We start from the raw sequence: 26444 nt of genomic DNA, 5'->3' as shown, positions 1-26444 counted from the left end.
TACTCATTGTGTAACTATTGTGTGTTAAAAATAACCTTATGACACTGACGGGTTAGAGAGCGATCCATTTTGGTGAAGAGGATGATACAGCTCATTAAGGACCCACTGAATGTCTATGTGCCTGTACCCCCACATTATGTAATCTTTATGCTTCTCCTCCTCCTCCTCCGTCCATCCATAAATTTAAAAACAGACACGGGCAATAAGGCGGCAACATCTGTCGATAGCGTCACGCACGTGCCTGCGAGGAACGACGGAGCAGAGGAAGTCACAGATGAGGATGAATCAACAGGCTTCTGCTCGACCCTCTGGAGCTGAGTGGGAGAGTTTGGGAGAGTTTGATGAGTCATCACACACACACATTTCACACACACACACAGGATACAGAGGGATTCACTAACCCTGCGATTTCAAGTCAAATCACAATCCATCAATACAGCCACGACAGCGCTAACAACTGGTTTTACCAACTACTGTAGGATTCACCTCTAATCTGAAACCTCATTAATCGATGCAAAAAACTACAAAAGTCTCTATAGATAAGACGATTAGCTGATTAATCAATCAGGCAACAGACAGAAGCTCGATCAGCAAACCATTCTGATCAGCAATCAGTCTTTTCAGTCATTTTTCCCAAGTAGAACTGCCAAATATTCTCTGGCTCCAGCTGTGAAAATGTGAATATTTGCCGCTTTCCTTTGTCACAAATGATGACACACTGAATATATTTGTGTTGTAGACCGCTGTTTGGAAAAAGCATGCAACACTAGTCATAAGAAATCGCATTATTCTCCATTTTAGCCACCAAATATTAAAGGGATAGTTCAACATTTTGACAAATTGGCCCATTGCCTAATGCATAATCCCTATAGTCATAGCAGTAGGTTTGTTACCTTTATTTGTCGGTGCAAGCTATTTTTAGAACGGCAGAGCAGAGCCGCGAGCTGCTCAGAGCCACGCTACGGAGGCTAATGAAATTTCTTGGTTTCCTTCATCAAACTCATCAAATACACAATCCAACAACTCCACAACGCTCTGGTGGACAAGTTGTGACCTGCACATTCACCACGCTATGAGATAATAACACAACGTTACCAGACAGAGTTGTTTTAGAGGGAAATTCATGCAAAACCACTGGTTTGGGGGCAGTTGAGTTCTGCCTATGTAGGCTATTTCCCTCTAAAACAACTCTGTGTGGTAACGTTGTGTTATTATCTCATAGCGTGGTGAATGTGCAGCTCACAACTTGTCCACCAGAGTGTTTTGGAGTTGTTGGATTGTGTATTTAATGAGTTTGATGAGGGAAACCAAGAAATCCCATGAGCCTCCGTAGCGTAGCTCTGAGCAGCTCGCGGCTCTGCTCCGCCGTTCTAGAAATCGCTTGCACCGACAATAAAAAGTAACGAACCTACTCTGAAAACTATAGGGTTTATGGGCCAATTTGCCAAAATGTTCAACTATCCCTTTAATTTCACTTTCACAACAAACACAAAAAGCATAGCTACCGCTGTCAGTAAATGGACAGGAAGTGAAACAATTTTGAACAATAAGTGTGGAAATAAGTTATGAATCGATATGAACCATCCCCACAATACAAACATTCACGTCATCTCTCTCTAACTACCGGCACCTGCATCCTAACTGTTGTTAAAACATGGCTGCTAAAAACCAAACCACCTGCGTCAGAATTTGAACTCAGAGGCCTGGAACAAGGACACACACACTCACACACACACACCGGTGTCTGGGGCTGAGGAGATAGAGAGTGACATGCAGTGATTTGTGTGGAAGGGCAGGAGGAAATGGAAAAGGAGAAGTTTTCCAATACCACAGAAAGTATGAAGAACAGCACAGGGAGAGACTTTCGAATATGACTTTGTAAAATAATTGTTAATATCATACTGTTATCTGGAGATAATCTGATGTTTTTACACGTGCTTTTCTTCAATAGCACCAAATAAAAGAATAACGCTGAACAGTTTCTATTGTAACTGAACTGACAAGCACTATAAAGTTTGTTTCCAAGCTTTCAGTCACTGTGATCGCACACACAAACACACACATCACCTCAGCACCACAGCAGAAGGCCTCACGTTCACACAGGTTCCCTCTCCTCCTCATGATGAAGAGCAGCATCATCATCTCTTTGTAATCACTGTGTGTGTCCATGCTTGCTGACCTTGACTCCCCTGCACAGCGAAACTCTAAACCAGCCGTGGGGACTGCAGCAGTCGACTGTGTGAGCACAACACACATTGCACAAACTCACACAGACTCAGCACATGAGTAGTTCAGCATCAGTCAGCATCCAGACAGACACACATACACACAATATATGTATTGTACACTCAGCAAAATCACTACACACGCCCTGCAAAAGCACAAGCATGGATGATCTTTGTTTAACAGGATGAGTTATAGCTGCAACATAAAATGAACATAATAAATCAAGGCAGTAAATACAGTTATGTCTGTTATTATGACTCCAGGCTAAGAGGAAAATGCACTAAGTTACGTAATACTAGCGTTTCTCAGGCTGTGACCCGGCTGTCACAACTTAAGGAAGCGCGTTTACATTATAAGATGACTGACAGCTTGATTATATAGCACGTTACTTCATTTATAACCATTATTTCCCTTTTTTAAATGCGTGTACTGTCCTTGTTGCTGACCCCCTACGTCCAATCATACCTCGGCGTCAGTCTAATGCACTTGAATGCTTTCTTTTTCTTTTTCTTTTTCTTCTGTAGCCTATTTGAGTTATGTGATAGAAACATTATTCAGTGCTGTCTTCTTATGGCTCAAACACGAAACCGGTTTCCCGTTTCTGAACTTATAGAAAACTATAAACACTGACAATGCCGCAGCCGTTAGCTCTCTTTAGCCGTTAAAACCGTCATTACGCTGCGTCATTTCAATTAAAACCTGCTGTAAATAAACATAACTTACCAACTTAGGTTTGAGTGGTGGTGAAATATCCGTTTATTCGATAATAAGAGTAAAAACAACTGTTCTGCGGAGTGTGTCCTCCGGGCTGCCCCACTGTTTCTGACTGGCAGGCTCTTCCCGTAGCTGCAGCAGCTACCAGCCGCTGGCCACGCCCCCCGCTGCGTCGCACGCCGTTTGCGTCATTACGTAGGCAACTCTGTTGACAGCCTACGTTTTTTTCAAAATAATGAGAAATTGAAATAGAAAATGAGAAAATAAGCAGCTGTAAAAGTAAGTGCGTTTGCTCAAGTTCACTTATATAATATAATATAATATAATATAATATAATATGATATAATATAATATAATATAATATAATATAATATAATATAATATAAGGGCATGGTAGAGCAAAATAAAACAGAGATTTAAAAAAAATGAAGAAAAAAATATACACTATACAATACATCCATATAAAATGATGTATAGGTACATCAGTATGAAAGAAGATAAATTACTTAACTAAATACAATAAACTGTACCAAATTAAATAATGTATAAACTGTGCAATGGAAGAAAAAACTATGCAAATACTACCAATATCATCAGCATTAAAAACCTTTTTACACATAACCACACAGTGGCAAACTAATATAGTTTGTGGCATGACGTATCAATATTTGATTGTCAATTGATTAATTCATGGATTGATAACAACATCTAATAAGAGAAGTTAATGTATAATATTGATCACGATAAGAAGTTGCACATGTGATTTTCCCCCTAAACTTGAAAACCCAGTCAGTCTTCAAGTAAAAATTGTGGAGCTGCTGTGCAGCACAAATTGTTTGATCTTATTTTATCTTATACTGCCATCACATGGACACTATGACTTATTGCAACATTTGGACATAATATTCAAAGCATGCAGCTCTACCATACCTTTGCACACCTTACCTGTGTCACACCTTTAAATCAGTGCTTGGGTTGGCACTGGTTAATTTGAATACTTATTTATACTGAACCGGAACAGCAAGTGTATTTACAACATTGCAACAACACTGTCAAGTTGTTTCACTCTCATGTGCTTTAGGACATCCTGAGGGGCTCCACCCAGTAGCCATGACATAGGTGACAAGCAGGTTCAGCAACACTTCAGCAAAACCAGAATTGTGTTGCTCATACAAAATCCTGCTGAGACAGTTTAGAAGGAAGCAGTCTCTGTGTCGTTTCTCTCAGTGCAGTATGACATTTTTTCAACTGAAACTTTGATCCGGACATGGACTGGAGTACAGGAATTAAGATTTATATTTATTTGGAGCTTCTATTTTGAGTGTTTTTTAACTCACATTGGAAATACCTAAGATCTGTGTCGGCCGGGGAAGATGAGGACGCTGCTTTTATCTGAACTCAGGACTCACAGAGGAGTTTCTTTCATGCTTCTGCTCCTCTTGCTCTGCTGCTTCGGTGTAAAATGTGAGCTACAGGAACCTAAACCCTCAGCAGGGACCAACCTTCCCACCCTCGAACCTTTCCACAATGAACCTCAGGCCTTTCCCGAGCCGGAGAGGGCCAGCCTCCCTGTGTTTACTATGGACTACCCTCGGATACAGGTCCCCTTTGAGTTTACTCTATGGGTGCTGTTGGCCTCCTTTGCCAAAATCGGTATGTTTGGTTTCTATTTGTGCGTGCATGTACTGTAAATTAAAGGGATAGTTCACCCAAAATTTAAATTTCACTCATTATCTACTCACCCTCATGTCAACTAAGGGCTGTGGGAATTTTCAGAGTCCTCCGTTCCTTCTCTGAGTTACGGGGGGGTCCGTGCAGCAGTATTTGTCCATATAATGGTTGTGAATGGATACCAACTTTCTTTTTGGTAGACAAAAAAAAGACACACCAAAAAACATCCAAATACCTCCATAGTGCTCGTCTGTAATGTCCCTCTTGTATTGAAGCCCCGAAATGAGAAATTGTTCCGAAAAAAATTAAATAAGTCTATATTTTAAGCTTGTTTGTAGTGGAAGCTCCCAGTGTCTCGGTTCACTGCTCTTCCCCGGCGGAACAATTTCTCATGTCGGGGCTTCAATACAAGAGGGACATTACAGATGAGCAGTATGGAGGTATTTGGATGTTTTTTGGTGTGTCTTTTTGGACAAATAAAGTTGAATTTGGGTGAACTACAGTATCCCTTTAAAGGCTTGGATCAGGGTTTGCAACCAGGATAATTCCAGTAGGAGTTTGTAGAGTCCAATCTTTGCACTCTCTTCCCTCCAGGTTTCCACATCTACCACAAAATCACCATCTGGATCCCAGAGTCCTGCCTCCTGATCGCGATCGGCCTGGTGGTGGGCGCCATCATGCACTCGGTCAAAGAGGAGCCCCCGGCCGTGCTCAGCTCCAACGTCTTCTTCCTCTACATGCTCCCGCCCATCATCCTGGACAACGGCTACTTCATGCCCACCAGGCCGTTCTTCGAAAACGTGGGCACGGTGCTGTGGTACGCCGTGGTGGGGACGCTGTGGAACAGCATCGGCATCGGCATTTCTCTGTTCGCCATCTGCCAGTTTGAGGTGTTTGGGATTCAGGACATCAACCTGCAGGTCAGTGAAAGTTGGTTAAAGGTGTGAAAAGGGAAAAGTGACTGATGCAAAGGTGATGATAATTCTAGGGGCCCAGCGCCCAGTGGGGCCCACAAAAAACCCCAGTAGTCTAATCTTTGTATGACTGAATTATTCTGCATAAGACCCTGACTGATACTCATAGTAATGCTGCATTAGCATCAAAACAAAGTAGGCTAAATAAAAAATGATAATACATACGTAGTTTAAGAAAAAAAGTGGAAAAGTCAGGGGCCCAATTTAGTATTGTTTCAGGGGGCCCAGAATTCTTAGCAACGGCCCTGCTGATTTAGCTATTTTGAAGTGAATTTGCTGCCGGTGGCTCAAAACAATGTCGACCTTTCACTTAATCATTCATCACACATCTATGTGCAAAGGTTAAACCTGAATATTGCACTTCAGCTTTGCAGCCAATAGTCCATAAATCAAAATGTAAACACACTCCGTCTGCTGTCGTGCACTAAATCACTCCGGTGCCCAAAACCAAACAGAGGGACTGAGCTTTATTTGTCTTTCACTCTCTTAACTTTGCAGGAGAACTTGCTGTTTGCCGCCATCATCTCGGCCGTGGACCCCGTGGCTGCTCTGAATGTGTTTGAGGACATAGGCATCAATGAGCAGACCTACATAGTCATATTTGGAGAGGGACTCTTCAACGATGCCGTCACTGTGGTGAGTGCAAGGGATATGTGTGTTTTCTTTATATGTTTTATAGGATATGCATCTTATTGCTGAGAGATTTGAGCACAAAAAGAAACTTGCCCCATGCCTGGAGGGAGATGTGTTTTCCCTGCATGCAGTTTCCCCCTCAGTCTAGTTTGTCCAGTTCCCTATTGTTAAATGGGAATGTCAAGCCCGCCTTTGCTTCGGCTGAGTTTCACCTGAAAGGCAAGTTTCACTTCCTGGCACGGATTGGCTTCAGTTGCAAACTGTCACCAAAGACAAATGTACTTAACAAAAAAAAAAAAAAAAATACCAGTTGAGCGGCTCCTGTCAGGTCGGTGCACGATCACCAGCCTGGCCCAAAATGAGCCAAATAATTTTAAACAGTGGGTGAATCAAAGGATTTTCATCAGAGCAGTTGAACTTGTTTGACAGCAGCTGCCTGACATCTCCAGTTCACTGTGTGTGTGGTATTTACTGTAACACATGCAGTAGCTATTTACATCCAGCTGTGTGTTGATTTTTTTTTTTTGATTTTTTAAAAGCTTTACATGTATTTACACACAATCACTTTCGACATCTCTATTAGACATATTTATGGATATTTGCCTACAAAAAGAATGTATAAAAAAATGTGGTATTCAATCATGTGATTTGTGTAAATTCTGTGAAGAGGAAGAGGAGTCTGATCTTCACTTATTTTGGTACTCAGTGGCGTGCACAGATTTGCACATACAGTACAGTGCATCCTCACCACCAGTGTTGTGCTAGTTACTGAAAAATAGTAACTAGTTACAGTTACTAGTTACTTCATAAAAAAGTAACTCAGTTAGTAACTCAGTTACTTAAACCAAAAAGTAATGCGTTACTGAGAAAGTAACTTTTTCGTTACTTTAAAAGGTTTTTTTTCCCAATGCTCCCATTAAATAAAGGTTGATTGAATTCCCCTCTAGCCTCATTTCAGTTCTGTAGCCTACTGATGCTGATGAAGAAACACGTGTTTTTATCTTCTTTTTACAGTCTATGGTTTTTATCTGTAAAATTTTACCATCATCATCATGCTGCATTGCTGCATGATGTCAGCAGTTACGTTTAAGACTGTTTTCAGTGACGGAAGTAAATTCACTCCAGCGGTATTTTTTTTATCGATCGATCAGCTGTGTTTACCCAGAGCGATCAGCTGTGTTTAGCGTTTCAGGCGTCATAATTCGAGTCCGTCTGTCGGACTCTAACCGCTGCTGCTCGGGTGGAGTGGGTGCTGGTGTGTGCGCGCTGTGACTCAAGCTGTGTCCCAGTTCAGGGGCTGCAGCCTGAACTGAGACACAGCTTCGGTCTCGGATGCTGCGTTAGCAAAGTTACCTTAGCTCGCCGTCATGCCCTGCTCAGAGAATCGCTCTGACCTGCCCAGTCCTCTTCATGTAGTGTGTTTGATTACGTGTGGGACGCTAGAGGGCGGCCACCAACTAGTGCTTAGTGTCTGTGCTCTGTCTTTCTTTCAATTCAATGAAACTTGCTGAAATGTTATAGGAATTGTGTGTGCCGCTGTAAAACCTCATCCAAAGGAACGGAAAGGAACGGAGTAACGCAGCGTTTGGTAACGGGAACGGAGTTACTGATTTTAAAAAAACAACGCGTTACGTTATTAGTTACTGAAAAAAGTAACGGCGTTACGTAACGGCGTTACTAATAACGCGTTACTACCCAACACTGCTCACCACTGAAGAGGGCACTCTAGCATGCATTTTGGCTCCAAAGAGGGCACTGTAGCTTGTGTTTTTCAACAATTGGTTCCACGAAGGGGGGCGACTACCCCCCTGCCCCCCACCTGTGCACACCACTGTGGCACTGAGGAAGTTGCACTGTTTTGGATTCAAGTTGGTGACTGGATTTCTGTTCATAGTTCAAACGTTTACTGTTTCTCTTTAACTATAATCTTCAATGACGCAGAAGAAAAGGACCTTTATTATTAAAGCAGCAGTGAGTGATCCGGTGGTTTTGACTAACTTCTTGTCAGCAGATGGAGTTAGCAGTCCCCGCCCTCGTCCCTACATCACCACATTCACGCGCATCCCTTGGCTGCACACACAGAGAGGACCGCCCCTTTATGCCGTTCTCTCTCCTCATTGGATAAAGGTTGTAGGATACAAGGAAAGTTTTCTCCTCGGCTTACAGCAGAGCAGAGTGACTGACAGACCCGTGTTTCAGACCAAACACTCTATAGAAGTGATTGCTGTCGGAAGATAGAACTACAGTATTTAAGACACAAACATTCCGCTTACTTCTGCTTTAATATTATTAGTACGGTAGGAAAAGCCTCTATTTATAGACCTACAAAAAGACAACAATTAAATATAGAAAGCTTCAAAATGTTCCTGAAATTACAGTGGACAGTGAGCCAGGGTGAAAGTTGGTCTGAATACCTTTACCCTGAAATGGGATTGTGGTAACAGAGGGCCTTGTTACTCTTTTAAAAAAATAACTTTTTCCTTTTGTCTTTTTGTGTTTCTGTCCTCTTTCTGGTTTGGTTTGCATGTATACCACAATTGCATATTTGATTTAAAAGAAAAATCTCATCCTCTGTCTCTGTCTCTGTCCCTGTCCTCAGGTGCTCTACAGCATGTTCACCTTCCTGGCCGACCTGCCCGTGGTTGAATCCACCGACGTGTTCCTGGGAGTGGCCCGGTTCTTCGTGGTGGCGCTGGGCGGCTTCCTCTTCGGCCTCCTTTTCGGATTCGTGGCGGCGTTCACCACGCGTTTCACCCACAACGTCCGTCCCATCGAGCCGCTCTTCGTCTTCATGTTCAGCTACCTGGCCTACCTGGTGGCCGAGCTGTTCGCCATCTCCAGCGTTCTGGCGTAAGTGAGGGCCAGAGCAGAAAGTGGCTCAATTCTAATATAAAATTCAAAGCATTGCAGCTACTATTTATTTATTTTTTGGTGTATTTCTTTATTCCACTTTGGTTTACAAATTTACTTTACATGTAATTTCAATATTACACAAGTGTTTTTTTTTCTTTCTTTCCCCCCAACTGTTGTTACCCTTACAAACTAATAAATTACCAAACATTTATATGAAAAGAGAGAAAGAGAAAGGAAAAAGAAATAAAAATACATTTTATACATTTATTATAAACAAAAGGATAGAAAAAAGGAAAGAAAGTTCAACTACTGCTACTGTTTTTAATATTCAGAATATAAACATACACAGAAGTTGCAGGCCTGAGAATAACAGAACAGATTCTCTAAATACTAAAAAAAAAAGTGTGATTTATTGCTTCCTCTAGTTTCTCCTTTATGCCGGGGAATATTAGAAAACCCTGCTTCCTCGACACTAATAAAGTAACTTCATAGCTGTGCGCACAGACACAAACTACAGTATAAGGGTGTGCTGCTGACTCTGCGTTTTCTGGTAGCGACAGTAAATAATGTGGGAAAACAGTTGCACCAGGATATAAATCTTTCCCCTCCGGACTGTGTTTTTCTTTGATGCCTGATTGCACAGATTTGACTTTGTTTTTTTCCTCCCTGCAGCATCATAACATGTGCCATCACCATGAAGTACTACGTGGAGGAGAACGTGTCCCAGAGATCCTGCACCACCATCCGTCACGTGGTGAAGATGCTGGCCACCGTCTCCGAGACCCTCATCTTCTTCTTCCTGGGTGTTGTTACCATAACGACCGACCACGAGTGGAACTGGGCCTACATCCTGTTCACGCTGGTCTTTGCCTTCATCTGGAGAGGACTGGGTGAGAGAGACCGTGACAAAGCTTTTTCTTTCTTTCTTTCTTTCTTTCTTTCTTTCTTTCTTTCTTTCTTTCTTTCTTTCTTTCTTTCTTTCTTTCTTTCTTTCTTTCTTTCTTTTTTCTTTATCTCTCCTTATCTCGTTTGATGATAAGACTTGATGACATGTATACAAAATTAAGAGTAACATATATAACCGTAACACAGACAAAGACAAAGCTTTTTCTCTTTCTTTCTTTCTTTCTTTCTTTCTTTCTTTCTTTCTTTCTTTCTTTCTTTCTTTCCTTATTTCTTTTTTCTTTATCTCTCCTTATCTGGTTTGATGATAAGACTTGAGAACATAGACAAAGACAAAGCTTTTTCTTTCTTTCTTTCTTTCTTTCTTTCTTTCTTTCTTTCTTTCTTTCTTTCTTTCTTTCTTTCTTTTCTCTTTCTTTCTTTCTTTCTTTCTTTCTTTCTTTCTTTCTTTCTTTCTTTCTTCCTTCTTTCTTTATCTCTCCTTATCTGGAATATAATATATTATATAATAAAATATATTATATATTATATAATAAAAATATATCAAATCCTAAATCCCAAAGAAAAAAATAATACATACTGAAGAAACATTTTTTTGTTAGTGAAATAACACAATTAGGGAAACAATATATATACAGAATAAAGATAAATACATCCCATTTAGAAAAATAATATATGTTGGGACATACCGAAACACATCTGATATGAAGCGTTCAGGAAAAAGACACAATAGGCAATACATATTACCAAAAATGAGATCAGATCAGTTGCACATCAGCCTATAGAGGTATCATTAGCGAAACCTGAATCTGATCTACATTTTACATAATCTGCTTTTTTGGATGCAAAGTAAACAAATCACAGAAAGCACTTCAGATCATAATCAATGTTAAGACCGTTGGGTGAAAGTGTGTTTAAATAGTGTATGTAGAAGTAACATATATAACTGTAACATATATCATTTTTTCTTAAAATAAAAAGTAAATTTGAACAAGAAAAATCTAAAATCTAAATCCATGCATCATGCAAACAGCTTCATCCGTCCTTTTCTTCCCTGCAGGAATCCTGGTGTTGTCCCAGATCATCAACCCGTTCCGAACCATCCACATCAACTACAAGGACCAGTTTGGACTGGCCTACGGAGGCCTGCGAGGGGCAATCTGCTTCGCCCTGGCCTTCACCCTGCCCGATACCATCAACAGGAAGAACCTGTTTGTGACGGCTTCCATCGCCATCATCATCTTCACTGTGTTCATACAGGTGGGCCTTCGGTCAGTCACACATAGCTTCTGATTTCTAACTGCTACCTACGATAACACGTTCCTCTCTCCAGGGCATCAGCATCCGTCCAATCGTAGAGTATCTGAACATTCGGAGGACCAACAAAGACCTGAACACCATCAATGTAGAGGTTCACGGCAGGGTACGAGTCTGTTTTCTTCTGCTTTGCTGATTTTAGCCCTTATGTCTTTTTTAACCCATGTGATTGGACGCAGGGCCATTGTATAGGGGATGTATGACTGAATTATTCTGCATAAGATCCTGACTAATACTCATAGTAATTAGGGTTGGGAATCTTTTACTATCTCACGATTAGATTCGATTCTGATTTTTGGGGTTACGATTCGATTCAAAATCGATTTTCGATTCAAAGCGATTTGATTCCTAATGATTTCTGCTTCAGTCTATCGGTGTGCAAAGGATCCTCATGATCTACTCCAGTCTGCTTTGCAAGACAGAATGACTAAAGTGTCTTTTTCACATTTATTGAGTTTTAAAAATGTATCCATGCTTAGATGGAATTGTTGAAACTGTTGCATAAAAGCAATATCACATTGCTTAAGTAACAAAATTAAAAGCGCCTCTTTATTTGAAATAGTGCAGTTAAACATGCTCCCTTTTAAATTCTAAGGAAATGGAGGCCGACAGCCAGCAGATTAAATTTTGGGACATTTTATATCGATTCTGAATCGTATTAAATGAGAATTTCGATTTGTGTGTGAATCGATTTTTTGGCACACCCCTAATACTGTAGTAATGCTGCACTAGCATCAAAACAAAGTAGGCTAAATAAAAAAAATGATAATAAATACATAGTCTAAGAAAAAAAAGTGGAAAAGTCAGGGGGTAGGGGCCCACTTAAGTGTTCTTTCAGGGGCCCCAGAATTCCTAGCAACGGCCCTGATTGGATGTGTTTTGTCCAGGTGATGGAGCACATCGTCTCCGGCATCGAGGACCTGTGCGGCCAGTGGAGTCACTACTACTGGAAAGACAAGTAGGAGTCTCTCTGATGATCTATGTTAATGGGATTCGATTGAAAGTTCTTTCCCCCATTCTCCTCCTCTAATGTGAACCGGTGGGTCTTTTCCTGCAGCAACACAACTTGACACACTAATTATCTTTATTCCTTTGTCTGTGCGTCAGATTTAAGAAGTTCAACGATCGTGTTTTGAGGCGTATCCTGCTGCGAGACAACAGGGCTGAGTCCAGCATTGTGTCTCTGTATAAGAAACTGGAGCTGCAGAACGCCATCGATTTGCTGGACACACCTTTGGGAGACCTCAGTGCAGCGCCGTCTATTATCTCTCTGCAGTAAGTCACACAGGCTGATCAGCTTTAGCCTTATTTATTAAGACAAACATAATTTTTTAGTGTAAAATGATCAAAATATTTGAATAAATAGCTTTAAATGAAAGTGAGCTAATATTCTGCACAACCTGGCAACCCAAAAAGTTACAGCATCTAATCAGCTTATGTGTCTCTGAGGAAGAAACTATATCTGAGTGCATCAGCTAAATGAACAAAACCTTTATATTAAATCTAATTTCCAGCTGATGGTGCTGTTAAACTACAATGCATTCATGTCAATAGTCATACAATAATAAAGCATTAGACTTGATTAGTGTCTAATCCACTTTTCCATTGCTCTCATCTCCGATCAGCGATGAGATGAAGGCGGCATCTCGACCCAAGAAGAGGTTCCTGGCTGCTGACGTGAGAAATATGCACGACATCCTGTCGAAGAACATGTACAAGATCCGACAGAAGGTAAAAAACACCTTTATAAGAAGAGATGTAATTTATAATACTGTATTAATATTCTCAGATAAGTTCAACAACTTCTTCCCTCTCACAAGTTCGACACTTTTCCTCCTCTGGGAACTTTTACCTCAAACTTCATGTGCGTGTAATGCTTTCCAGCGGCGCTCTGCCCTCATATGTTCCCACCGATGTATGAATATGAATAAAACATGAAGTGACACCACTAGTGATAAGTTTAATGAGCTAATATGCCGTAGGTTGGAAAATAATTATAAAGCCTTTGAGCAATCAAATGGAATAAAACATTTTGACAGTGGAAGAATTTAAATGAATCAAAGTTATAGAAATATGACACCTGAAATAGGTAAAACAAATCTTTCTTTTTTTTAAGCTTTTTTATTTAATTAAACAGCAACAACAGTTTCTGTAACCGCAGGAAGTAGAGCATTTGTTTTATATGGGACTATTTTTAGCTGCACACTAAAAAATTTTGGGTTATTTCTGTAACCCAATTTCTGAGTTATTGGTGTTGAGTTAAATTTTTGGGTTATTTTTCCAGAGTGTAACCCATTTTCAGGGTTATAGGCTATGAATTTAACCCGATTCCTGGGTTGTTCAAGTAGTTGGGTTATTTTTCAGTGAAACAGTTGAATATTCAACCCAAAAGTTGGGTCAAAAAGAATAACCCAACCTTTTGGGTTAAAATAACCCAAAAAAAGGGGTTGTCCTTATCTGAACCAGCAGTTGGGTTAAAATTTGGTTATTTTTTAACCCAAGTGTTTTTAGTGTGTGCAGATTAACATACATTTTGTATTATAGTGAGTGTTTTAATTAGCAGGACATTGCTGTTGTTTTGTGTCAGTGAACTTCCACTATTTCATTAAATATCCTTCTCCTCCAGACCATGGCGTACACCAACAAGTACAATCTGCCGGACGAGAGCAGCACCAGGGAGATTCTGATCCGGCGCCACGCCAGCGTCCGGCGCAGCCTCCGGGCCTCGAGTTTCCGTGACACGGTGGGTTTCTGTTCTTTTGGATGTTAAAGGGATACTTCACCCAAAATCGATAATTCACCAATCATCTACTCACCGTCATGCCAAGGAAGGGTTTGGAGAACTTTTGGAGTCATCAAAACGCTTTTGGAGTTCCAGGAGGCCAAAACACACACTATGAAACATCCAAATACCTCCATACTGCTCGTCTGTACTGACCCAAGTGTCCTGAAGCCGCCACATGAAAAAGTTGTTGGGAAAAAATTAATTTGATCTCTGATTTTAGCCTTGTTGTAGCAGTAGCTCCCAGTGGCTGCGCGAGATTTGCTGCGAGATGTTGGTTTACAACGATGAACGAACATCTCGCAGCAAATCTCGTCGAATTATCAATTTTGGGTGAAGTATCCCTTTAAACAAGATGTTGCTTTCTTTGTCTTCTCATCTGCCTGACCTTCACTCCTCTTCCTCTTCCCAGCCTGATCTAAACATCCCCAAGTCTCAGAAGTACTACTCCCTCCAGGCCGGTGGAGACCTGGAGTCTGCCCTCAGAAGACGAAGTTTTGGTGAGTTTATAGATATTTAATTTGTTTCCCTGGATGGATGGATGACTTTTGCTTGAGCTATAATTTTGTAATTTTCACCACAAAGAAATTATTTTCAGTATGTACAGAAATGAGGGTGTCTGACAATCACAAGATGCTTATTATTATTTATTTGGGTATTATTTACTGACTTAGTTTATTTGTTGCTCGGTTCATGTTGTCTTTGTATGTATGAATGTGTTTGTATATGTTTTTATATGTACGTATATGACTATAGAGAGAGATAAAGACTGGTAATCATATGTTAGAATAAATCTATATGTATATATAAATATAATAATATATTAGAATAAATCCAGTTAAATAACTCATAAATTAACTTACTGTATAGACTATGACTAGATAACTTGATAGATACATTCAAGTAATAATGACTAGATAACTTGATAGATAATTTATGAATAAGGGGTGGGAGTAAATACGTTTTACTATACGATATGAAACAAACAAACAAACAAACAAACAAAAAAAATCAAATTACCTTTATTTTCAATTATTTTATTTTATTTTTTTTTATATATATATATTTTTGTTCATATGTTGTCTTTGCAAAGTTTTTATATGTTATGTCTGTCCATTTCTGTATTATGTTTTATTTCTTTTAACATGTCCGAAATAAACTTAAACTAAACTAAACTAATAATGAAACTCTGGTGTTTTATTAGGTGGAGGTGATCTGGACCGTCTCTCAGAACCGCGCTCTTCGTCCCGCTCTCTGGTTCCCATGAGGAGGTTGAACACCATCCGAGAGTCTGCGGCTGCTTCTCCCCACCCTCCTCCCTCTCCGTTTCTGGAAGTTCACACCACAGAAGAGAAGAAGGGTCCCGGAAGTATCCGTGGTCCTAGAGGCAGGCATGAAGCACCGGCCCCTGCACCCAGGAGACGCAGTTCAGATCATGCAGAGGGAGACGATGATGATGATGAGCCAAGAAGAGAAGAGGAGGGACCAGCGGGACCGGTGCAGCCTCCCCAGCTGCCACCGCCTCGTGGCTGGATACCGGACAACCAGGATGAACGGGGGAACGGAGCAGGAAACCCTCTGCTCAGACACTCAGCACAAGGAGCTAGAGGCTCAGGGAGATCATGGCACACATAGAAGGACATGTTGAGCCAAGTCGGCTGCTCTGGAGGAGACTCTTAAAGGGATAGTTCAACATTTTGGCAAATTCGCCACTGCCATAATCCCTATTATCACAGGTGCAGGTTCATTAGCGATTTTCGATGCATGTTGTTTTGAGATCAGCGGGGCAGAGACGTGAGCTGCTCAGCGAACGCAACGGAGGTGAACAACACTTTTGCCTTTCCCTCATCAAACTCATCAAATACGCAATCCAACAACTCCAAAACACTCTCATGGACAAATTGTGACCTGCACATTCACCACGCTATGAAATAATAATGTAACATTGCGAGACTGAGTTGTTTTCGAGGCAAATGCAGCTGGAACTACATTCCAGACACGGCTGCTGGGCGGAGTGATTTCAAAAGTGCAAAAAGTTCTGAGTATTTGCTTCGTGTGTCGTGATGTTACATAATTATACATGATTATCTCATATCGTGATCAATGTGCAGGTCACAACTTGTCCACCAGAGTGTTTTTAAGTTGTTGGATTGTGTATTTGATGAGTTTGATGAAGGACAGGGGACCTGTACCGTTCACCTCCATTGTGTTCACTGATCAGCTCACATCTCTGCCCTGCTGATCTCAAAACACCTTGCACCAATAATTAAAGGTAATGAACCTACTGCTATGACTATAGGGATTATGGCAATAGGCGAATTTGCCAAAATGTTGAACTATCCCTTTAAAAATTAGCTGCATTTTTTTTTTTCCTGATCAAATTTCCTCCTCACACCCATGCACGCACATTTTTCCATTTTTATATTCGTGCTCAGGTACCATTGTTAGAAGCTCAATGGTTTAAGTGAATTTGTAATATGTAAAGTGTACAGACAGTATTTTATTTACTTTGATTGTATTAACACTGCTGTTTTTTAAATACTGTATGAAAAAAAATAATTAACAGACCTCTTCAGGGCCGGTGTCGCCTATCCATCTGTGTAACACACACTAATTCACCATTAGCTCTGCATGAGCCTGGTGGTTGTCTTGTAAAAATAGCACGGTTTCCTGCTCTCCAAAGCCAGAAACACAAAGGGATTAATGAGTGATTAACTCGAGCTGTCCATCAAGCCCACGCAAAGGCAGGCCTCGTGTGAATACACTACATTTGTACAAGATACTTGTATCAATTTTTTTTATTCTGTTTAAAAAAGAAGATATTATTCATGGTATCATTTGTTATTTATATTTAAACACAACCTCCCCTATCCAATGAAACAGATGGCAGCAACATTTCCTCAACAGTGTCGGCTAAAATTAGCAGGAAGTTAAGTTTGGACTTTCTCCTGAAAGAGGAGAGACTGATCATCCTGAATCAGAGTCTGTGATTGGACCATTTATTATATCATTTAGTGAGATTACAACAACAAAAAAATAGATATGATGATGATATATTCTTTCTTGTTTGGATATTTCATTGCATCTTCCATCCAAAGACTGAATATATGGAACCTTGATGGCAGATGTAATATTACACCACCGTATTTCACCATTTAACCAATGCATTTGGAAGCAGGCGAGGACCCACAGGTACCATCAAACTCCAGGGAGCCTGTTTAGAGCTCCATCTCCTCTCTCCTGTTTGCTCTAATGTCCTTTTTTATTAGTCCACCCGACTCTCTGACGGCCCGGGTCTCATCTTTCAGAGTTTATGTCTTTATATCTGCCAGAGGCACAGAGAGGCAAAAGCTATAAAATGTCTGTTTTTTTCCGCAGCAGGCTTTCAGATAACGTCGTTTCTCAAAAGTTTAGAAGAAACTTGATTCCACGTGAAATTCAGCAAATGAAAAGATGAAAGGAAAAGAAAAAGCAGAGGAAGATGTTCAGATCTCAGTGAAATTGCATTTTTGAACCAACTTGCTGGTGAATTTATCTGCTGACGCATGGGAAATATAGGAAATTAAATTCTGCTTGATCATAGGAGCAGAGGGCTGGAAATGTTCACACATTCCTTTATAAAAAAATAAATATTTATTTAAATCAGAAAGAATATGCAGAGGATTTATAGCTTCTCATGCTATTTGCTTTTGCAGGAAATTATATTTCAAATCTCATGTCAAGGTCAATCTAGAGACAACAACATGATAACAAAACAGAGCAAAAATAACTACAGTATGTTTTGTCCAAAAATTTAACTTAATTCAGAAAACACATAAAACTAGTTCATGTGCTGTTATAAGTGTGTTGACATTTATGAAATAACAAGGTGCATCATTCATTTCTCGCATCTGTAAATCCTCCACACTGTCCACGTGGCTCATTACACACCATGTTGTGTTTTGTCTTGATTACAGTGAGCTTTTTTTCTTTTCTTTTTTTTTTTACCACTGGCTCGGCTTCTTTAATTAAAGATGTTCCACCGTGATTAGCAACATTTCATCATTTACTCTAAATCACTGCACTATGAAATTAACAATTATTCTAATGGGTAAAGAAAAAAAGAAGAAAAAAACAATCTCAGAGAAATGCATAAATCGTCTGATTAATAAAAAATGGTGAAAATATGAAGATGAATTACTGTACAGGAGAGAGTTGTTATAGTTTGTTAAATACAAACCGCGAATCACACACAGATCCTCGGTAGACAATGATTTGCTAAATTATCACCGTTTTGTGATGATTTGGGTGGTTCAGTCCTTTCAAACACTGCATGATCTTTAAAGTGATACGCCAACATTTTTTTTTCGTGTCTTGCCTCACTCCCGAGTCCATGACCAGCAGATAGACACCATCCTTTCGACTGTGCGTGCAGTAACAAGGCAGATAGAGCCGTATCGCCCGTAATTAGCTTAGCTCAAACACTGGAAGTGTATGGGTAGTGTTAGCCTGCCTCCTACCCGAGCCGAAATCAGCAGTCAGAAACTGATTTCATTTTAGCTCTAAACTCTGTAAATATATCACTTTATCAACATTTCAAACATTTTTAGGCGAGAAAGTAGCCGTTTAGATCAGCAGTGTGTCATTAATTTGTCTAAATACCAGCTGTTTACAATTTTGTTCGGACGAATTCGGCGCTACTCAAGCTAGCCATTGTGACCAACGCACTTCCGGTTACTTTCACAAAATAAAACACCCGTTGCCCTTTACATACAGAAAACCATGAGGATAGAATTTGTGCTTTTACTTTGAAATAGGAAGCTAACCTACCCTCGATGTAGCTAGCTTGAACCAAAATAAAGCGTCTTTGCTTGAACCCTCCGTTTTGACCGATCTCGTCCCGTTACCGGCATTTGACCGCTCAAGATGCCTTACCGGAGAGTTTTGTCAGCTCTGAGACGAAGGTCGGTCCGTTTAGATTTGCTGAAGAGTTTCTCTGATTACTTTAGGTGGAGGCAGGCTACCATTACCCGTTTGAGCTAAGCTAATTACAGGCGATATGGCTCTATCTCCCTCGTCACTGCACGCACAGTCGAAAGGATGGTGTCTATCTGCTTGTCATGGACTCGGGAGTGAGGCAAGAAACGTAAAAAAAAAATTAAAAAATGTTGGTGTATCCCTTTAAAGTAATCTAGATCAAGTCATATCCCAGTGGGCGTCTGCATATAGATTTCCTGTTTCCTCCCATAAAGAGCCTGAGCTGGAAGTTGACCCGCCGGCACTTTAATGACCTTTGAATGGAAACCCAATGGAAACTTACAGCTGGTGAGAGTTTATGATGCTAAAAGCTGCACATGCTCAATGAGAGTGATCACATGCTGGACAATAAATATGATTAATGGTGTGTGTGTATGGGGGAAAAAAAGCCAGCTCATCAAATATGCATCATGCACATACATTTTTAATGGCGACAACAGTTTACTGTAACGTGGAACCGCAAATCTGGGAAGAGGGATGAAGATTTGACATGGACATAGGCTTAGTTACAACGTCTTCCATCATGAATCTGTCACATCCTGCCAGGAGCTGATTTATGGTCTGGACGGGTGGAGTTTATACGATTAATATTTTAAATAAGTCTCATTAGTTCACACAAAATCGCTGCACAAGAGCCACTTAACAGACGTTTCTTATGATCAGTGTGGTTGGGAAATTGTTCCACTTCAGAGTTGGGACCATTAAAACATCAATAAATAACTGTAGGGTTTCAACGCTGCAGGAAATACTATAGAGGAGGTTTGAACAGAACTCAAAAGATTTTATTCGCATTAACAATTAAAAGCTTCTTCACTCTTAATGACAACATGGCTGACAGTGCATACTCCCTGTTAATTATCATAATTACAGTGGCCGGTTGTGATTGGCTGCTGCTGTTTGGTTAACACTTGAAACTTAAGACTCTCATCTTGTTGTATGAACTAGGTCCTGATGAAAAATAGAGACTGAAGATAAGAATATATGAAATCCTTTTTATACATAGGATTTCTATAGAGTTTGTAAATTCTATGCAGGGAAGGGGGATTATTCCCACTTAATTAAAAGGATTAGATCAATAATTGGAAAAGATGAACTCTCTGACAGTAAAAAATTATGGAAACTACTATGAAAACTCATTAAAAAACCCAACAAACAGCAGCTGGTTCATAAAGGGTTGAAGTTTCATCCTGTCAAAACACCTCTCATGCAAACACCAGCCCCGCGCTGTGAGGTGCTTTAAACACAAGCATCAAAGAGGCGCCTTAAATGAAATGAAAAAAGCTCCAAAAGCAAAACGCCTGCAATGTCTTCGCCTGGAGCGGAAATTTGCATTCTGATCAAGAAAGCGTCTTGGTATGTGGGAGGCACTGGCAAACATCCTGGTTTATGAACTGTCTGTCAGCTGCATGTGAAGCAGCACACACACTCGCACTGCACACACAGGAGGAGGAGGGAAGTGAAAAGAGAGAAGTGTGTTTCAATGTGCCTGTTCTGACCATTTTCTGCCCAGAGGAAGAAAGAAACAAAGGAGGGAAAAAACATATGTGTGTTTAAATGTGTCGCCTCAGGTGAAGCTTTAGTAACTACAAGGAGGAGGAGGAGAAAGAGGAGGAAGAGGAGGAGGAGTGTCTCCATCTTTTAGCCTCTCAGTGGCATCAGTTTGTGCTCACAGGAAACTTCGGGAGCGTGCGACGGAGCGGGAGCGGGGATTTTATTCTGATATTCCGTGTTTTTTTCAAGTGAGGAGCAAAGATGAACCAAACTGCATCCGTCTCTCATCAGATCGACTGTCAGCCGTCCAAGGACTCAAAGGTAGGACTCATCCGTTTGTGATTTGCTTGATTGAGTGATTTGAATACTAATCTGCCAAAGTTTGGACGAGTTACACTTAGATTTTCATATTTTTCATATTTCAGATTCATATTTGAAATGTGATATATGGGACCTTTAATTTTTCATAATAAGTCTGAACATTCAACAGTTAAATGAGGAGTTGTAATAAGATCTGTAGAGAAGATTTAGATATTTAATATGATGATAAAAGAATGATAAGATATTGTTCTTTCAGCCCTGCTCTGTGTTCTTATCCATTGATTTTATGGAGAAGAAGCTCATATAGCTTAGAGGCTCCATGAAATTTAAAAGTGAAAAGTTGAGCAGATGTCTGCATCTCCTGCTCCGGCATTAAAGAGCTTCATTACTGCTCGCAGTTTATGCAAAGCGGGTTTTTCGGAGCTGCGAGCGGATCCCCCCTCAGACAGCGAGGCGAGCAGCCAGAGCATAATCTGGTACAATCCTGCGCTGCTGTATAGCCCCACAGCAGCAGGACTAGGGCTAATCTGGCAGGAGGGTAACTGTCATGTGCACAGTCAGGAAGATACCTGAGCATTAATGTCGCTCATGAGCAGTCTTTGCCCCAAGTTATAGACTTTACAGCCGATGTAAATCTCCAAAAACACATGGAAACAGTAACGAAAAAAACTACCACAGATGCCTTGTTGATTCGCATTTGCATTATTTAGACTGTGTGGTTTTAATTGCGTCATAAATCAGAGCTCAGTGATCCGGCCTCATGTGCCACATGGTTTTAGCAGCTTCATAAATTTTGCTGCTGCCTCTTGAGATCCACCATAAACGATGCTGCTGATAGAGACGTATAGATTTCTGTTATGAGGCGGACACAGGGATGATGATCTTCAGGGGGAGCTGGGAGTTTGTTGGTTGTGATTACAGCAATATCCTGAGGGGTGAAACTATACATTTCTCATAGTTGTCATGGCTTCGATTTCATCAGACAGTATCCTCCTTAAAGGGATAGGTAAATTGGCTATAGTTTTAGGAGTATAAGTCGTTACCTTTAATTGTCGGTGCAAGCTATTTGGAGCAGAGCCGTGAGCTGCTCAGAGCTACGCTACGGAGGCTAATGGGATTTCTTGGTTTCCCTCATCAAACTCATCAAATACACAATCCAACAACTCCAAAACGCTCACGTTATTATCTCATAGCGTGGTGAATGTGAAGGTCACAACTTGTCCACCAAAGCGTTTTGGAGTTGTTGGATTGTGTATTTGATGAGGGAAACCAAGAAATCCCATTAGCCTCCGTAGCGTAGCTCTGAGTAGCTCTGAGTTCTAAAAACAGCTTGCACCGACAATTAAAGGTAACGAACCTACCCCTAAAACTATAGGGATTATGCAATGGGCCAATTTGCTAAAATGTTGAACTATCCCTTAAAAGTTTGGTCTTTTTGGATTAAAACAAAGTTGGGTGGTGGCTCACTAGCTCCTAATCCAATCTCACAGAACCAACAACCTCAATGAGGAAACTCCATTTGTTGGGGATGAGAAAGCCAATTAAAAGATCATACAGTAAGAATCAAAAACACTTAGAGTTTAGTAGCTCATCTTTCAAGCTGCCTCATGTCTGCTTTAAACGTTTGTCTTTGAAATATGAAAAAGTAAAAGACAGAAAACGGTGTGAGGAGCATTTCAAACGGATAGAAAGGTTTCTGTGCAGGATGGTGTCGCCCACACAGGACCCGCCGCGATGAAATGAAAAGCGAAATTCACAGAGGCCTCCACAGAGCGGCCATGGTCACCCTCGATTCATAATCTGCAACAAAACAGCCACCAGAGGTTTCTTCTTACTGCATGTCAGACAACTCTCTGTCTGTTTCTGTGCAGCCTCAAATCAAAGGTGGCAGGAATCTTAGACATAAACTCTTTGGGATTTAACTAGGAACATTAATGATGTGTTGTTCACATCTTTTCTCCCTGTTGAGGAATCAAGGACTTGAGCTGGATCTGTTACAGCAAACATGTTGTGAGTCTTTCAAGTGTTGAAGTTCAAGTTGTGTGTTATTTGAAGGCAGCTGCTCCCAGCTCCAGAGAAAACTACCACAGTGAACAAAAGGTCTCTGGTTTTTGGATCTCACCTCCAACGTGCAGCAGGAGCCAAGTCCAGGTTCCAGCTGCTTCCACGTGGTCCAGTTGGAGCGCTGTCATGACCGGCTCAATGATAAACTGGGAACGGGGAGGACGGGCCCGGCTTTGCTTTGAGTTAATAATAGGCTTTTCTTCCTGCGCTCCAGCTGTGGCTTATAGCGACTGTGTGTGAGTTTCACGGTGTTTCTGCACAAAATGAAGCATAGCGAGGCGAATTTTCTGCAAGATTTGGCTTAATTTTGAACCCTTTTAGTCAATAAAATGCGAGGACACAGTGAAAAATATGTGACATTTTTCCACAGCAGGTGGTCATGTCTTGTTTTTATCCATAGATATTCAATTTGCAAAGAGAAAGCAGTGGGAAAGTAAGTTACAACCTGTAATTATTTTTAATTTCCATCATTGTTGACATTCTAATTTCTGTTTTTTGACTCTTATCCTTTGATTTATTGATATAACAGAGACTTCATGCAGCAGTAGGTCTTTATTTTTCATTTTGAATAATCATATTTAAGCTATTACCTCCTGATATAGGCAGATGGAGGCAGGTCACATGTGAATCAGACACGCCAGAGGGTTTTATATGAAACATGAGCCTATAATGTGGTTGAACCATAGGCCTGATTCACTGTTATGTGCACTTGGTTGGATCTGGGGTATAAAATAATTCAATCCTCAGAGCTGGGTTCACTTGGTCAATTGGATTTTATTAATGAGCAGCACAAAACAGAAAACTGATACATATTCATTAAGTTGTTGTAGGGGAAAAAAATGTAAACAGAGGCTCTTTTTTTAAATTTATTTTGTCATCATTATGCCGTTCACTCCCTCTCCTTCTCCTCACTTTCAGTTACTGGCTGTTGCTAAGTAACATGTTAATCCAGGACATCTTTATCATACATATATATATATATATCAGCAAATCCCATTTGCACAGGGTCAGTAGAGTGGGAGGGAGTGTGTTCACGCACCACAGTTTGCGGTGACTCAGTCAGTTGTGCGAGCGCCGAGCGCCGCTTTAATATCTGTTGACACTGACGGGTGTGTTTCCTGTTTGTTTATCCAGCCTGTGCAGAATTGAAAACATCTAAATGTTTTCATGAGTCTGTCCCTGAACTCAAAGACTGACTCACAACGGCAGGTAGATTTTTTTATTTTATTTTATGTTTTTTTTTTGCAGACTCCCAGATCTGTCAGAAAACTAAAGTATGAGCCGTGCATCTGCCACCTGCTAAAATAAAGATAATAGAGTTATTGTTATGCAAAACACAGGTAAAAGGTATTTCAGTGAAGCAATCAGAGGAGTTATTTGACTTTTTTTTCATATTTTTGTGATGAGAAAGTTGCAAGATACAAGTTTTTATCCAAACTTGCACAAAAAGATGAATTAATGTGCATTTTTTTTAATCAACAAATGCCATAAGCGCTTTATATTAATTGTTGTTTGTGTCCGCCATTTTTCTTTCAGCATTCATCACATTGGAACAGGTTTCAAACTCTGAAACTACTGCACCTACTTTGAACCTCATTTGCTTCCACATACTTTCACCTACAGACTTCATTCAGCTTCTGAGCTGTAGACAAACTTCTAATGTATTCTTTTTTATTACTAGTTTGCCAAGCTTTCAGCTATCATCAAATGATCTCACATTCATCAAAGTCTCAACCTCCAGTTTCCTCAAGTGTTGCTATAGTCCAACCACAAGGTCTCTGGTTCAAAGCCCACCATGGCAACTTTAAACTTTAACTACTACCACTTGGTCTCTCTTACTTTCTAGCGTTTTGCTTAGCTTTCAGCCATCATTGAATAACATCAAATTGATCACAGTGCAAAATTCCTGTTAAACAAGTCTCCCTGTAGCTCAGTATGTATGGTGTCTGTTTGGCAGCACCAAGGTTGTGCATTCATATCGTGCCTCAATAACCTTGTTGGTGCATTTTCCACCTGATCTTTCTCTTTATCTCAAATGTTACTACTTTAACTTATTTTAAGCTACACACTCCATTCAACTTGTAAAATGTTCACAAGACTTTCAGCTAGCATCCAAACAGCTTTGATTTATGGCAGCATAGAACTCATGCAAGTCTATTCTCTATATAGCCTAGGGGCAAAGTAAAGGTTTATTGATCATGAGGTCATGGGTTCAATTCCTGCCTTGGTCACGTCAAGTCCTTATTTGACTTTCAACTATTCAGCTGTCATTGGACAGTCTTTGATTCCTGATAGTATAAAGCTCAAGTGTTCTGTGGCTAAAAGGTTAGTGTGTCAGGTTACCAGTCATGAAGTCATGGGTTCAATGCCTGCCTTAGACATGTTTCTTGCATGTCATTCCACACATCTTTGTCAATTTCTTCTGCTCATTCAGCATGGTTCAGCAATGGCTTTCAGCGTTCACACTCTTTCTAGTTGTTTTTACATTGCACCTCAAATTAAAAATGCACATAAACTGGTGTAAAGTATCTATCAGACAAATAAGTCAAACTTTTTAATGTGTTTCTATAATTTGCTTTCAATTAGTTTGAAATTATAGTTTGACGGAATGAGTTCATGATTTAATCCAAAGAAGCTGCACAGGCCTGAACTCCCCGAACCCTCTCCAACAACCTGAGATTGCCACCATGACAGGAGTTTATAAACAGCCTGTGCAACTCCCAATCACACTCAAAAATCACTGAATATTAACATTAAAGCCCGTGTCGTGTCGTCACTGCCATCTGTTACCGTGGAGATGGATGCGCTCATTAGCATGTGAGAGGTGGAGGAAGGTGACGAATCCTGTCCTCATTATCACTGTATTTACCGCCGTTCGTGCTCATAAACCTGTCATTAGCATGTTGACCTTTGAACACTGATATAAATGCGTCAGCGGTTAATTTTAACGTCTCCTAACGAAGGCGAGGAGCAGCACTCTGAGTTCCTGCAGCATTCACACAAACACAAGTTGTTGTTTTGGAAGATCCTAAATGCAGAGCGGAGTGGTTTTACACAGCCTACACTGTTCTGTGGACGCCAGGCTGTGTGTGAGAGATGAAGAGTCGGGCTGCCAAGTTTCCCACACTACACTCAACACACATGAATACTGTCACTTCAGACTGAGGCAGGCCGACAGATTGGAAGGTGCAACAAAACTGTGAATTACTGAATGTTACATTCACACACAGATCTACACTAAAAAGCCGAGGCCTCGCACAATTTACACTGACACTACTGCAACAGGTACAGTACCTACCACTGCACAATGATAAACTGCCACTGAGTGGATTTATCCAATATAACTGACCTTTTAAATGCCTTATATATAGAATTAATGCTGCTACGACACTTGTATCTGCTACAACTATACATTTTGACTACTAAATTAGCATAAATATTAAAGGGATAGTTCAACATTTTGGCAAATTGGCCCCTCC

General features: G+C 40.5%; 3 protein-coding genes across 13 annotated transcripts in view; 2 read left to right on the top strand and 1 right to left on the bottom strand.

Moving 5' to 3' along the window:
• LOC310998640 (inositol polyphosphate-4-phosphatase type I A-like) overlaps nt 1-3099 on the bottom strand; it is a 50295-nt gene extending 47196 nt beyond the window's left edge. For all 11 annotated transcript variants that reach the window (XM_083988796.1, XM_083988798.1, XM_083988789.1 and 8 more), the window contains exon 1: nt 2950-3099. The gene's annotated coding sequence lies outside the window, so the exon portion shown is untranslated. The remainder of the gene's footprint in view (nt 1-2949) is intronic.
• A 1265-nt stretch (nt 3100-4364) lies between these two features.
• Nucleotides 4365-15708, top strand: LOC310998202 (sodium/hydrogen exchanger 2-like; the record flags this gene model as incomplete). Its single annotated transcript, XM_083988139.1, has 13 exons — nt 4365-4593; nt 5206-5531; nt 6084-6221; nt 8818-9068; nt 9744-9961; nt 11035-11234; nt 11308-11397; nt 12179-12249; nt 12399-12566; nt 12917-13022; nt 13918-14034; nt 14486-14573; nt 15278-15708. The coding sequence occupies 13 exons, from the start codon at nt 4365-4367 to the stop codon at nt 15706-15708; spliced, it is 2433 nt and encodes an 810-aa protein (XP_083844265.1).
• A 5133-nt stretch (nt 15709-20841) lies between these two features.
• Nucleotides 20842-26444, top strand: part of LOC310998191 (inactive dipeptidyl peptidase 10-like) — a gene marked incomplete at both ends in the record, with an annotated part of 63409 nt that continues 57806 nt past the window's right edge. The window contains one exon of the mRNA XM_083988127.1: nt 20842-20901. Coding sequence (XP_083844253.1) covers nt 20842-20901 — 60 coding nt within the window. The remainder of the gene's footprint in view (nt 20902-26444) is intronic.

Source organism: Trachurus trachurus (assembly GCF_905171665.1).
Source record: "Trachurus trachurus genome assembly, chromosome: 2".
In the NCBI taxonomy this organism is placed as follows: Eukaryota; Metazoa; Chordata; class Actinopteri; order Carangiformes; family Carangidae; genus Trachurus; species Trachurus trachurus.
The sequence above is the reverse complement of the archived record's forward strand: the minus strand, read 5'-3'. Positions and strand labels throughout refer to the sequence as shown.